This window comes from Corvus kubaryi, unplaced genomic scaffold, assembly GCF_017639235.1.
Source record: "Corvus kubaryi isolate FWS band 111438036 unplaced genomic scaffold, C.kubaryi_AGA036_p1.0 65027, whole genome shotgun sequence".
NCBI classification, from domain to species: domain Eukaryota; kingdom Metazoa; phylum Chordata; class Aves; order Passeriformes; family Corvidae; genus Corvus; species Corvus kubaryi.
In genome coordinates this window covers 119632-133486 of record NW_024581704.1, presented here as the reverse complement: position 1 = coordinate 133486, position 13855 = coordinate 119632, and the positions used below count along the sequence as shown (strand labels likewise).

Sequence of the window (13855 nt, the reverse complement as noted above, 5' to 3'; positions counted from 1 at the left end):
TGCTTTTGAAAGGAAGCTGCCTCTGCCTACAGGGATAACTGCTGTACTAACATCACCTTTTTTATGGGTACATGAATGCCATAAAAGCTATTACAGAAACACACATTCATTACAAAATCTGCCAGTTTTTATGTCCTTAATTTAAAGTGAAGTTACAGCGTATGAATGCACATACTCCAGAGTGCTGTGATGTACTAGTCTATGACATTATGGAAACACTGGGTTTAGAAGTTCCTTTTTAAAAACCTGTAATTGAAATTTACAGTTTAATTATAGGCTATAGTTTAAGATAATTAAATCCTCAGGGAATTTTTACCTTCTTTAAAATCAAATAGTGTTAATCCACACTAAATTATTTAATAAAAATAAGGTTTTTCTTGGCTATTTTGGCTTTATTTGCAACAAAGACGGGTTACACTGACCTTTTGAAAATCCTCAGAGGAAAGGGAATAAGGTCACTAAGGTAAAATGATTAATGGAGCTTGGTAAATCTCATTTCATCACATATAATTTTAAATAATACTGCCCTAGGAAAATAGATTTTTGAGGACAACCTGTCACCATTTATATAGGTTTTTAACTTCTCTCATTTTCACAGAAAGGACATGTTTGTACATGTTTTAACATGCCCCTACTGTATGGTTGAACATTTTACAATCAGAGAATAATTCTAAAATAAAATAATGGCATTACATGAGCTTGCTTTCTAAATGTTCTGCATGTATGTATTGGATAGGATGCAGTATATCACTCAAAGTTAAGGGGCTAAATACAGCAAATAATGAAAAAGCCCCTCAGTTCTTTATCAAAGTTACAGAGATTTGAGTGAGGTGGAGGATACAATTTTGAGTCCTGACCTTTCTAAAGGCAGTGATTTCAGTGCCACTGATTGCTATAAAGCCAAGAGTCTACTTTGAGGCTGCCTACAGTGGAAATTTGAAGCTACACATAAAATCCTATTACAACTATCCCGTTCACTCACACTTTGGAGGACCTTCTGCACATCAGCCATAAGAACATAGGGTCATTTCACAGTAATTCATTACAGTTCTGTGAGATTCATCAACTGCCGAGAGCTACTGTTCTGGGAAAAACAAGGGCCAAGGTCCTCATTTTCATTCCATTATGGTCCTTCTGCACTGCTTAGTTATTTCAAAAGGGCCAGGGAACTTGGTAATTGAGGATTATCTTTATTGATGAGGAATCCCTACGTGTATCACTTGTAGATTTGTTCCTCAGACTTTCACATTTCCCATTGTATAATTTTGTCGTTCCTTCTTTAATTCCCTTTTCTTTCCGAATCTCATTTTTAAAAGCGAATCTCTCAAAACTTCATGAAGTCTTAACCATGAGGTCCCTCATTTTGTTGGGGTTTTTCAAAGCCCGTATATAATACTACATATAATGCAATAATATAGTACTTGCTGATTTAATCACATATATTTTTATGGGTATGTTTAAAAAGTGTAAAGATATTTAAAAATTAAAATATTATGAAAATGTAAGTATATAATTCCAAGATCTTAAGATTTTTCTGTGCTTTTTTAATAAAGAAGAAGCTTTTCACCTTTTTGGACATAGCTTGCTGGTTCTTATGCCAGTCTTTGAACAAAATCTGATACCTTCAAACAGTGCCTGATCCAAAGCTTGTTAGAATTAATGTCTTTCTTTAGGTTAGGCGAATACTCAGTGAGGACTCTTAAGATACAGTCATCTTACATGCTCTGGAGATAACAAGATGTTTCAACTACTTGTCTTGATTTCCTGTTTAGAAATGTAATAGAAGTTGGTCCTTTAAGAATGGGATTCACCTGATAGGTCTAGAAGGCTGCTTTTGAATGTCTGTTCATTCAAATGTTGGTATTTCAATGAGTCACACAAATCTGTTCTGAAAAGTGCCAACACCACTGTTCATCCAGTGAATGTAAATAACCAGTTATAGGCAATTGCACAGTCCATGTTTGATCAGGTAAATCCTACTACTCTGGGTGCAGTAACAGTTCAAGTTGGAAGAGAATTTACAAATAACATTTTTCACCAAGGGTGAAAATGTCTTCAGCTACTAGGAAAAAAAATTCTTAATTGTAGTGTACACCAGATTTTCATAAAGCTCCACCCTGATAGCTCAGGGCAAGTTTCAGTGCATGGCACACCCATTGACAGTGTAGTGTAAAACATTATGACACATTCCATCATCAGAAACAGCATCAAAGGTGTTCTGGGAGAGCTTTATAGCCTCTGCTCCTGTCAGTACTTTCCAGCAAATACAAATTCTTCAGGCTTACATCCAAGCAAGGAATGTGCCCGCCTACTACCACAAATGATCTTCCACACACTTATTTTTAGTATTCACTTTAATTCTTGTCCACTCACTATGAGTGATAAAACAGACTATTGCTTCCTTCCTAGTTCCACAAACTGCTGAATCACAATTTCTGCTAGGACCTCATCCAAAGCCTATTGAGACTGATAAAAATTTATCCATCCCCTAAATGAGCTCTGCTGCAGGCCTTGAGTTCAGTGATGCATAAGGCAACTGGCTAAGCTTTTGAAGAGAGAATATTATGCTGGAAGAGCCTGTAGTGATGTTCTGATTCAAATTTCCACATAACACAGCTCTTCAGATTTCCCTGAATTTGCCTCATTTCATGGAAACATATTGTTTTCACCACAATCTGGAGTGCCTGCTGAATCCAGTTGAATATCAGACCATCCAAGTTCACTGTCTAATGCTAAAAGCAGACACAGGGCATTGACCATTCTAGTACTCACTGCTGTAATTTTTGTGGAGATTTCCCCAATATTTTAAGTACTGTAGTGCTTAGGTTTTTACCCTTACCATAACAGTAGTTTTTTACACATGATATTAGCGAAGAAGAGACTTGCTGTGCATGTTTCCAGCCATCTTCATACAATTACTAGAGCTTGCTAGGTGCTGAGGTCCTTCTAATTGACCAAGGCAGAAGTTGCTTGCTGGACTCATTAAGAAACCATTCTGGTTTTCTGTATTTATTTAAACACATTTTTATTTAGACTATACTTAGGCTGCAACTCAGAGACGTGATTTCTGCTGGTACTGGTACAGATATTCTGGCTAGACTTAAAATCAAGTTGTATAGAAACAGGTAACAGTATAGTTGTTAGCACAGCCAGTGTTGTAGATAATGTTTGACAAACAGAGCCAGTAAAGTCTGCAAACACTATGAAGGATTAGAAAAATAAGGTTCCTGAGTAGCAGTGAAGGTGGTAAAAGTGGAATTTTCATAATGATGACATACCACAGATCGGTGTAAAACTTGAGTCTGGTAGTGTCTGTTTAACTCCAAAATGTGAACATTGAACAGAGAGGGAACTAGCTTCTCTGGTTGGTATGCTGAACACAAGAGCAACCTGTTTTACCTCCCAAATTGTGTCTCCACTGTATCCACTTGACTGGCTTGGAGCAGTTGAAGATTATTAAATCCTTCCAGGCTAGGTTATACTCCTTCAGATTTATTCCTAATATTCCAAAAAAAATTTTCCTTGCATGGTCATCTTTGTGCACAAATTAGTCTTTCAGGTGTTTGTCAGAAAGAGGCATTTAAAACATACTTAGGTCTGAGATGATGACAAATGGTTGTTTCTACAGGCTTGAATGTGTAGACCAGCTAAGGTCTTTTGTTTAGTTAAAACATGGATGTCCTAACAGTTAATTACTACTAATGTGATCTGTTCCTTCTGCTTGTTCTGGATGGACAGGAATTTTTTAGCTGAGAATATTGCGTGCTCTATAACAGAACCCAGTGGGTATGCAAAAGCTTGTCATAACTAAGTACCCCTAAGTTTAATTTTGACCAGTTTAGCACACACTGAAGCAGTGACTGTTTTTGTTTGAGTTACCAGTCTGACCTAAATCAAACAGTGACACATAACTGCATAACAAAACCCTAGCATAGACAACTGTCAGTGGAAATGAGCAGATTAACAGAGTGCTGGGGAATGTAACAGTCCTACAACCAGTAGGGTTGTGTGATCAGTTATGCTTACCTGAAACCCAAGTCAAATCCAACAGAACAAATAGCTTAGCACTTAGTGAGCATGAATGGGATACCAGTTTAGCTCAATTCTCTCCAACTGTGCTAATTTTCCAATTACACATGATCCAATTTTTTTCTTTGTGTGCAGAGAAAAGTGCAGAGTATGCTTGAGATACATGGTATAGTTATAGGCAGTCACTGGGTATAGGGCTGGAAGTTTTCTTTGTTTCTTATCTGCCCATGCTCCATAGTTTTTAATCTACATCCTATACTGATACACACTTCTGGGGCTGTGGGCCTGTGCTGCAAACAGGGCCACTGAAATGAGCTGCATTAGCTGTAAACCTCTCTCCAGAAAGAACTGTATAGAACAGGCTTTGAAGAATAGGGTTTGGAGGGCTGTGGATTGCAGAGCTGGGAGGTGCTGAATGGAGAATGGGAGAGGGAGCCATCACACAGTAAAACTGCTCCCTGTTCACGTACAGTAGTTAGTGTTTGGGCACCAAAGAAGGACCACATTTCATAAAAGAATGTAGGATTTAAAGTGGTGTTTTGGGGAAACCAGAACTTGTATTACAATGAAAATTAGCAGCTGCAGAGCACTTTTGAAAATCAAGACCTTGTTTAGATGCTGGTAAGACATGACTCTTGACATTATATTTGAATGGGCTAATATGTGTTTAAGTTTTCTGCCAACTGGGAACTTACCGAATCCTTACATACCACACGATTTCTAAATGGTATGTTTAACCATGAAAATCCTCTACATGTACCTATAGTGTAGTATATCCTGTTTGGAAATGAAATTATGAAAATATCCCTGAGTGAATGAATACATGTGTAAGAAATTGAGAGCTTATCTTATATGTTGTTATAGAATGGAATTTAACAATTTCTGTTCCTCCATTTTTTATCTGTTCTAAATCTATTCAGGACAGAAGGAACCCTAATACTGACAATCCATTTATTCTCTTACTTTCTGCTGTAGAATTCCTTTATTGGCATTTTTGTAGAAGAAGAGATCAAATACATATACCAAAGTATCTTCAACTAGTAAGCCCCTAGGACAAAATAGGGAAAATGGGAGTCCATAATACTGTTGCACAACTGGGCAAAATCTGTGACATTTGTAAGTATTTTCACTAATGAACTTTCAGGCTACATTCATGCTAATGAATTAAACAGTGCCAGCAAATGTTCTTGGGACTGGAAATTGATTGTCTCTACCCTCAAGTTGACCTTGGCATGGTTTTGCCCTGGCTACAGTGTTCTCTTGAACAATTTGTCCTGCTGTTTTGGGGTTAGCATGGACTATACCTGATAGGAAGTTTGGATGTGACCACCTTGTTTTGGAGACTGAGAGAGCTGATTAGTTTTGATAGGTACGGTGGAATGCCAGTTTGGCTCAGTGCCAGGGAATGGAGACATGTGTACTATGTGTAGCTTTGCCATCTGAGGCTGGGCTTCTTGCGATGCAGTGCTAGTTGTAAGCTCTTTTTCCCAATCTTCAATAAAAGGAGAGACAGTGACTGTTCATCTTGCCTGGCTATTTCTCACAAGTAACAAGGAATTACTAAAACCAACAGCAAACATCTCTCAAACTTTGCCTTATCACGCACCTTTTGCAGGTGAGGAGCTGCCAAGACTGATTTTGCAATCATCAGTTGGCTGCTGTTCGATCACCCCTTCCCAGGTCTACAAAGGTGGCACCCTCTCTTCTGTCTCCACAAAGAGTGGTGCTCCAAAAAGAATCAGCAGATGTATGAAAACCTAGAAAATCAAATGTAAAAGATGTGAAAAGACTGCATGACTGCCTGGCATACAATTAGAGCACAGTGTTTATGCACATTACTGTTTATATATGATTTTCATAAGAACATGCTTCTGTTTACGACTATAACTGACTGCATTTGGCTGTGTACCACAATGCAGAGGATGCCAGTCCAGCACTTCTGAAGAGGCACACATCAAGAATTGGGTATAATTTCTAAATGCGTTAGACTTGTGCAGGGATGAAAGAATTTGGGCAAATCAAACACTACACGTGTCTAGTCTACACAGTTACAATGAACATGCCAAAGGAACAGAATCTTACCCAAGCTGCTTTCAGTGCCCTTTTTGAACTCTAAAGATAAGTTACGATTTATAAGTAGGTACGACCTTATTTTGCATATATTGGGCACGGAGGACAGTCCAGCCAGAGCTGCACTACCAATCGATTCACATTTAATTAGCTACGAAGCTCCTTGAATTTCTGCCAGCATCCTTCTCCCTGTTCAGACCCAGACGTTCCCGACTCGCCTCGGAGCCCGAGCCCCAGGCCAACTTGCCTCAGTGGGCTCTCCGGGGCTCTCCAAGTCGCTAACCAGGCAGCTCCCCGTAACAGGCTGCCGCTCTGCTCCGAGCTGCAGGCAGAAAACATTGCTCTCGGTGTTGCTTTCGTAGCGCGTTGTGTTCTGAGAATCTCACCCGTTTCCCAGCTGCATCAGCCCCAGAATAGGGCAGCGCTGGCTGAGAGGAGGTGGGACGCACCCGTGGGTATCTCTGTGTAGAGAGATGTGTGCTGCCGCCGGGCCGCCCCCCCGCTCCCCCGGCCGGCCCCGGGAACGCCCTGCGGGCGCTCATGCGGCTGCCGCCGGCGGAGCGTGCCTGGCACAGGGGCAGCTGCCGCCTCTCCCTTCCCTCCCCCGCCCGCCGAGGCGCCTCCCGCCCGGCCACAGCCCCGGCCCCGGCCCTGCACACAGCGGCGGACTCACCGGGCAGCGCGCACGGAGAGCCATGGCGCGGTCCCGCGGCGATGTCCGCTTCTTCCTCCTCCTCCTCCTCTGCAGCTCCGCGGCGGCCGGGTACGTGGGGCCGGGACGGGCTGGGGCGCGGGACGCCTCACCCTCCTTCCCTCCCGCCCGGCGCGGGGGCTGCGCGGGGAGCGCAGCGCTTCCCGGGGCTCCCTGGCGCCCGCCTGGCAGCCGGTGCCGAGAGCGGGCAGAGCAGCGCTGCCCGTGCCCCGTCCTGCGCACCCGCAGCACGCGGGGGTGAGCATCACTTCCAGCCTCCGTAGCGGAGAGCAGCAGAGGACCTTGGTGACATGTGTCGTATGTCTTTACGTGGACGCGCTTACTTTTTTTGAGAGTGTGTTTCACTCCCTGCCCTTTCTCCCTCTGCCTGTTTGGACTTTCCAGACCTACGTTCCTTGTGGCAGTTCCCTGGAACATCAGGCCTGGAGCAAACCTTACTGTTGGGGTAGCTCTGCTGCCGGACAGCCCAGCACAGGTCACCGTAAAGGGAGAAGTGATCAGAGATAACGAGACTATCTTGAGCAGGGAAATGGTCTTCGAGAAAGGTAAGAAAAAGAATGGACTTGGTTTGGAAGTTTTTCAGTTTGCCTTCTCACAGAAATGTTTTCTTCCTCCCAAAATATCACAGCTTCTAAATGGTACTAAAATAGGGAATTTATTTTACCGAGTAGGAGTCGCTATGGGAAAACAGCCTTGCACACTGCTGGCTCTGTTTGGAGTTGGGCAACTGAGCTGGATATGAGTGATTGCCTCGGTGTGCTAACTCTCAGTAAATTCTGAAAATCATGGTATAGTAGCAAAGTGGGATGGATGTGGGATTTCTGAGGTACCAGCAAGTACTCTGGTCAGTGTAGTGGGGCCACTTTAGTAGTAGAGGAAGAGTTGCTTACTGGTAACTTGTTAAGGTGCGAAGTAGAAGCATGTGGGAGAATGGAATGGGTGGAAAAAACAAGGTAGTACAGCAACTGGAGCTGCTTCTTCATGCCGTAAGAAAAAAACAACCTGAGGACCATAGGAAAGTGAAGATGACTCTGCCAGACACTTGGAAGCTCTATGCATTTGAAGAAACAGGCATTTTTAAGGATCAGGAATTGAATCATGGAGAGGTTGGGAATTGAAGATAAGTAGACCTGAGAAGAGACTGATTTACTCTATGCCACCAAGCAGGGGTAGTGGATGTGGTGGGAGTTCTGAAGAGCTAAGATATCCTGGCCAATGTTCCTTTTCAGAAAGGTAGCTGGCAGCAGAAGCATACTGATGTCCTGCCTGAGATTTGTCGTCATGAGAAAGAAAATATTTTGTATGGATAGTCCAGCTTTCACACTGCTCTTAGTATGAGGCAATAAAAATGACATCTAAACTCTTGCTTTTTATTTGTTAAAAGTAGCAAGTCTGAGGGCAGCATGAGGTACTGAAAAATCTACCCTGCTATAAGACACTTTCTTTACTGCTTGTGTAATTCTTCTATTAATGTCTTAATGTAGATGCCTTAGTTGGAAGCATCACACCTTCATTTCAAAGCCTTCACAGCCTGTAGAGGAGATTGAGGCTTTGGGCGTGATGGAGTGCATTTGAGCAGATCAAAAAATTTTGATAGAGAACCAAAACAAACCTAAACCAACTAACTTTTGCTGTTTTCTTTTGAAAGCCAAAGTTTTAAAAAGAAAATAAATTGCCTTCTCCTTTTCTTCCACTAACTATACTGGCTGTTATTTCCTGCTTCTGTTCTGCTTTGACATAGAATTCAGTGAGCCTTGCATGAGTTTCAACCTGTCTGTTTTTGTCCTTCTCAACATTAAAAGCCAGACAAGCAACTGCTAATTCCAAGCTTCTGAAAGTATGTGGCTGTCTCTATCTTCTGAGCACACAGAATAGTACTTGACACTGGGAGCTGCTGAAGTCAGAGTGAATGGTGGGTTATCAGGAACAGGTATGATACTGTATCAGACTGGATACACTGAGGAAAAAGGACAAATGTGCTATAGTGCATTACTAACTTCTAATACTTTCCTGTCTTTTAAATATATCTTTAATTTTTCAATTCTTTTTTACTTGGTAAGTGAAACAGAAGAGAATGCTGAGCATACCGTGTATTTCCTCTTGCAAAATTCTTAACATTTAGTATGTGGCCATCAATTCTTTTCTAGTCAGGTTATATAATCTGTTAGTCAGTTGTTTTCTGTGAACTAATATGTAAGCAAAACTGTTAAGGGCTAGGAGCAAGGGAACTGCCCTGTAAAAGAGGATGTGGGCTTGAAGACGTGTATCCAAAGGTGCTACAGGTGTGGATCAGTTCTGACTCAGAGCGAAAGCAAATTGTCAGAGAGAAGCAAAAGCAGCTTGTCAGAATAAGAACATAAATCTTTAAATTTTTCATTGAAGAACACAACAATCTTAAAATAAAGTATGAAGTGGTATTGTTACAGCTGAGCTTAGGCTGTGACTATTATGGCTTGTTAAAGCCTTTCAAGCCAGCTGTTGCAGTTGAAGGAAAAAACCCAAACATATCTCCAGGCACACAAAATCTTCTTTAAATTACATAATTGCTGCATATATTAGTGCCCAGAAAATGTTGCTTTATCTGTCACTGAATACCTACCTAGGTTAGGCTGCACATTCAGTGGCACTGTTGCCTAACCTGGCTCAATTATGCTCTGTAGTTTTCCTTGCATGGTGACAGCAAAAGCAGGGGATTAACTGCTCTGAGAAACTGATCTGACTGAAAAATAAAGTTTTTATTTTGTTTGGATGTTTTTTTAGGCAGACAGATTCCCTGGTTCGATGTGCAAATGTTTGTGCTGATGGAACTGAATTGGAAATCGGATGCTGGAGACATAGGACAGGCTGAGGACACAGTTTTTATTAGGGATGTTTAATCTGGCAGGCCAAGTTCATTCAAGTACCTAAGTGTAAGAGGTATTACATACCTGTCTGGCAAATGCTTCTGCAGTTGCCTTAAATTAATGATTCAGCCCGGTTCTCTAGCCAGTGGCTCAATATGATGCATATACTGGTCTAAGTTTCTGAGTTAGCTCCATGAGAAGACCTTGTTGTATTAGAGACATGGATGTTTTTAATTTCTATAATATAATTCTTGCTTTTTATAAGAAATAGAGTGTTTGCCCTCTGATGGTTGATAAAACATTTACTGTTCTAATATTGCTGGAAGTGAAATTTTTATATCTGAGTGATTCTTGGGAAATTGTTAGAGGAACACTTCAGCATTGGAGGTTGGTTCCCATCACTATTGTGCTTTTTATATAACAAAGGGAAAATAAATATTAATAACTGGCTAGAGGATATTTGGAGTGAAGGAGAAAGTGTGCATGCACGTACATTTAAAGATATTTTGAGCTTGGCTCGGTATTCCAGAATCCAAATGTACCGTATAGAAAAGGAGATTGTTTAGGACCAATATTTTGGTACAGATGTTAAGTTAATTACATTTAATATAGTGAAAACAAACCAACTAAATGTTTGCAAGGGGGAGGTTGCTGCTACAGGTAAACTTTGTGTGAGCAAGCATAATCCAAAAAAAAGAATGCGTCACCGGGAGATAACAGGTTTCCATTGCCTAGAGCAGACTCCAGGAGAACACAAAGCACTAACTGAAGCTGTTTGTGTGCGCTGTACCAAGCCTTGACACACTTTCTGTGGAGATGCGGTATCAGAAAGATCCTCGCCCTGATTGAAAAGGAGGGTAACGATGGCTGGTGTGCAATTGGAGCTCTTGGGTTTTCTGTGTCAACAATAGCAAAAAAGAAATTATGGTGATAGCAGATGGATAAGTTAAATTCCCTGCATGAATAGCTTGATCTATAGTGATTGCAGTGAAGGGTGACTCTTGCCATGCATATTTATCCAGTCATTAACAATAAAGATGTAGTATGAATTGGCAGGAGGTGTTTTCTTACAGGGTTTGCTACCCAGACATTGCCGTGTGTGTTAGTGTATGAGCAACCTTATTTATACCTTAATTGCGAGAGGTTCTGAAAAGTATTTTTGGTGTTGGTGCTAGAATGGTTTGGAAAGAATAAGTAGCATATAAGTTGGAAAACAAAACTTGTTTTCATAAAAGCTTTCACGTGTGGTGAGGTGTCATCACTTGCCCAACAGTGTGAATGTTTTTAATCCTAAAGAATAAGATTAATTAGTTAGAGCTTTTTGGTATTTAAGGTACAACGTAATGTATTTAAGGCATGCTGAGTGAAAATTATGTGAACTTACTGAAGAATTTGGTTTACAGCAACGTGCACAGTTTGTAAATTACTTGTACGTGTTAATTAATTTATGCTGCTTTTCTGTATTTCTGGAGAGGAGTACATTTACTTGTTAACAGAGGTTACTGAGCTAGAGCATGGTAAATACTCAGCTAGGATTTATGAAGCATGATATTGAGAATGTCTGTCAAGCTCAGACATGTAGGGATCCTCCATATAGACAATGGAAAATCTCCTTTTACCAGAAGGCATGTTTTACACACTTAATAATATGATTCTGACCATGTCAGTGTGAGAAACAGTGAGAAACACTAGGAATAGTAAGTTGTAAAGTAACACCTAAATGGGAATGAATGGCCTAAAACCGCCAATCCCTGTTAGTAACCTTGAGTTGTCTCTGCACCTTATGTCAGGATAAACTTAGTTATTGGGGACTGTGCTGTCTGTGCTGATAATCTGTGGGGTGAAGGGTTTTGCTCGCAGTTTAGTGGAACATTTCCTTTCTGCCTAATTTTTCATCAATGCCTAAAAAGCCAAACAGTGAGAGAGTAGGAGTTGCAGCAGTGATCTTGCATCCATAACCTCCATATCCAAAAGTATGTGTAGCTGTGCCTCCTGAAAAATAAGTTGTTAAATAGTCAGCGCATGCACGTAACCTATGCAAAATCAGAATGAAGGAAAACTTTTTGGGAAGGAGGTGTTGGGGCTGGACCCAGAGATGACTCAGGTAGTAGAGAACAAGGTGCTCTCTTATGGGCTTTCAGATTGCTGGAGTACATAAAAGAACAAAACAAACCCAAGAACATAACAAAACCCAACAGGTTTCTGTGCCTGTTGTTGAATCCATCCTGCTGACAGGCCCATTAATTGTTTGCAGAAATATAGGAGTAGTGATCCCACCCAGTACTTGAGCTTTTTTTATTGTTTGGATGCTGTTTGAGATTTGAGGGAAAGAGTCCTTCTGTTACTCAAGGCTTACATGTTGGTACATGAGGCTTTTCTGGTCACCATGTTCTTTGTCGAGACCCAGCCAGGGAGGGTGTGGCAGATTGAGCACTACAGGCTGTTTCACAGTACCTTCAGAAGGGTAGGATAAAATAGAAATGGAGACAGTGGGGCAACTCATACAGACGAGGGAATACATGTCCTAGTGTGCGATTCCCTGTTGCTACTGTGAACTGGAGGGGCTTTGCAGCTTTTAGTAAAGGGAGGAGAGAGAAGAGCAAACTAAAGGCTGTGAATTAGGGAAAAAAGAAGTGATGACTATTAATAACAGGAATTGGTAGGTAACATGCTGTCAGAAACAAGAGAAGCAAAGGGTGAAAATTCCTGAGGGATTCATACTAAAAGGATAAGTACACATTAACAGAGCAGAAAGGAAAGAAATGAAGTAACTAAACATGATCTAAACTGGCCAAAAAAACAAAGAAGGAAAACCGTATGTAGAAACTGTAAATGAAATCAGTTTACAAAGGAACTTAAAGAAGTAACATGGGTAATTAAGAACAAAACTGGTAAGGCCAAACCTACAGTATGAAATCATGTGAAGGATAGTAAGGCAGGGTTTTTAAATAACATACTGGTAGCAACAAAGCTAGCAAAGGGTGTGGCTTGCTACTCTTATGAGAACTGTTGCTACTTCTGTGGCTTGCTACTCTGATGATTAATGATGCTGAGAGGCAGTAAGTTTTCAGGCTTCACTAAGAAGATCAACTGTCATGGAAAAGGCTTAAGAATTAAAATAACAGAAGGGGAGGAACAGTTTTAAGAGTACTTTGGTAAAGTAGGTGTTTAGGCCTGATAAAATTACTTGTAGAATATTTGGGGAATTGACTGAAATAATTTTAAATCTGCTAGTGAAGTTTTGAGAGCGTGAGTGAACAGAGAGGTTCTGGAAGATTGAAAACCTGCAAATAAAATGTATTGCACCATGGGTTGGCAAAGGTTGTACGTGGAGAAGAAGCAGGATTTTGTTAGATTTTGATTTTACTAAGGCTTTTGATAGTCTGGCCTGGCACTCTGACAAGCCAGCTGGGGAGGCAGGGACAGCATGAAATTCTTATTTAATATGTTTGTGGCTGGATGGAAAATAGTCTTCAAGTAAGTCTAAGTGGCTCACTCTCAAACAGGAAGTGAGTTGCCCTGAAACTGTATTGTTCAGTATGACTGACATGAATTAAAAAGGGAGAATATTTATTAGGTTAGTGAAGGGGTGGTAAGGACACTGGGAGAAAGGATTAGATTTTGAATGCATTTTGGCAATACCAGAAATGATTAGGGGAAAAACTGGAGTGTGATCACTAGAACTAGTGCATAATTCTGCTTTTGTTGACAAATAAAAGAACATGCATTTATTGGATGGGGAACAAGGTGCAGGAGCAGTCCTGCAGGAAAGGGGATGTGTGTATAGGGGGGGTGGTGGTTTAAAGGTAACAGAAGGTGAAGGCTTATAAATAATACTGTGGTGCTCAAAAAAGAAGGTGAATATTGTACTCAAAGGTATACACAGAAGTATTTTCTGTAAGCTATGAGAAATTATTCTAGTAATCTTCACAGCCTAATTAGGCATCGTGAGGAATGCTGTGCTTGATTTTTGGCACTCATCATCGAGCCTGTGAACCAACTGGAGAAATGCCAGGGAAAGCAGAGGGAAGGATCGGAGATCTCTCAGGAGACAAGTTCAAACCTGACAGAAGAAGATGGGCTTTCACGTGAGATGAAAATAAATTGTGAAACTCCATGTCCCAGTTGTTGTGGATGGAAAACACAATTGCACAAATTTACAAGACAAAAGTCCATGAAGGGTTGGCCCAGTATAAAGACA

At 40.9% G+C, this 13855-nt stretch overlaps 1 protein-coding gene across 3 annotated transcripts in view; it reads left to right on the top strand.

Annotated features, from left to right (window-relative positions):
• The first annotated feature begins 6696 nt into the window (after window positions 1-6696).
• The window catches only part of LOC121672887 (CD109 antigen-like), a 70774-nt gene continuing 63615 nt past the window's right edge, over window positions 6697-13855 (top strand). For 2 of the 3 annotated variants that reach the window (XM_042045790.1, XM_042045789.1), the window contains exons 1-2: window positions 6697-6862; window positions 7196-7356. In XM_042045790.1, the coding sequence (XP_041901724.1) occupies window positions 6795-6862; window positions 7196-7356 (229 nt within the window). In that variant the 5' untranslated portion in view covers window positions 6697-6794. Of the gene's footprint in view, window positions 6863-7195; window positions 7357-13855 lie in introns of those variants that run through there. The other variant, XM_042045791.1, reaches the window with a different exon arrangement.